Source organism: Trichechus manatus, unplaced genomic scaffold (genome assembly GCF_000243295.1).
Source record: "Trichechus manatus latirostris isolate Lorelei unplaced genomic scaffold, TriManLat1.0 scaffold00120, whole genome shotgun sequence".
Classification (NCBI taxonomy): domain Eukaryota; kingdom Metazoa; phylum Chordata; class Mammalia; order Sirenia; family Trichechidae; genus Trichechus; species Trichechus manatus.
Genome location: NW_004444056.1, coordinates 4,536,689 through 4,537,741, shown reverse-complemented (window position 1 = coordinate 4,537,741; position 1,053 = coordinate 4,536,689). Strand labels below are relative to the sequence as shown.

At 47.3% G+C, this 1,053-nt stretch overlaps 1 protein-coding gene across 1 annotated transcript in view; it reads left to right on the top strand.

The window, feature by feature from the left end:
• Positions 1 to 597, top strand: part of LOC101346162 (NUT family member 2G-like) — a 5,665-nt gene extending 5,068 nt beyond the window's left edge. Inside the window, exons 5-6 of the mRNA XM_012557801.1 lie at positions 10 to 143; positions 451 to 597. Coding sequence (XP_012413255.1) covers positions 10 to 143; positions 451 to 597 — 281 coding nt within the window. The remainder of the gene's footprint in view (positions 1 to 9; positions 144 to 450) is intronic.
• Positions 598 to 1,053: the final 456 nt, after the last annotated feature.

Sequence of the window (1,053 nt, the reverse complement as noted above, 5' to 3'; positions counted from 1 at the left end):
CCCATTCAGCCACCGTTGAGCCAGATGGAACATATCAAGAAGAAGAAAATGAGCAACAGCAGGAAGAGAATGGGACATACCCAGACCTGGGACTCCTGAGTTACATAGACAAGCTGTGTTCACAGGAAGCATTTATTACCAAGGTGGGCTAGGAGTTGAGGTTTGATGTCTGTGGGTTCTCTACTTTGGGAATTCCAGCAACCAAACATCTGTAGTTTGGCCTCAGACATTGTAATTAAGCTCGATTCCTTAACCCCTGAACAATGTGTGTGTCCATTTCTTGCTTGTATGTGTGTGTGTGTCTGTCTATGTGTAGGTTGGGGTGGTGATGTTTTAATACAATGCTGGATGTATATTTGAGAGGGGGATTACTGATTGTCTCCTAAAACCTCTAAATCTCTGGTTACTCCTTGTCAAGGATGTTCACATGCCTCGTCCTTCCATTATCAGGTGGAAGCAGTTATTCATCCTCGATTTCTGGAAATGTTACTATCACCAGAATCACAGGTAGATCCCGTGTCCTTAACACAGGAGCTGGAGAAAGAGGAAGGACTCACTCTCACCCAGGTAAACCAGAGGAGGAAGGGAGAATCATAACATGAAACCCACAGGATTTCATCTAATGCAACAGTGCCTTCGATGGCATGGCTTCTGGGGAAGGACAGCTCCAGGTGTGGGAGCAGGTGCAGAATCAGGAGATAGGAGACAATGGAGTGGCCAAGAGGAGGAGTGGTAAGGAATCCTGGTTGGGAGAACAACACAACAGGGTGGAGAAGCAGAACTGCAGTACTGGATAATGAACCACACTCATGTGACTGACTTCCCTGAATCCTGCCCCAATACCATGGTCTCCACCACCCAATCAGCCACGTGTTCTCACAACCTGTACAGAATCAGTAATTACCCATTTTCCTTCCTTGCAGCTGGTAGAGAAGCGACTGCTGGAATTCAAAGGAAAAGTGGGTGTGGAAACACCCCCAACTTACGGTGTGCCACCCATGGAGTCACTTTGTGCAGAGTCTGGGACCAGTGAAGATGCAGGCAGCACAGATA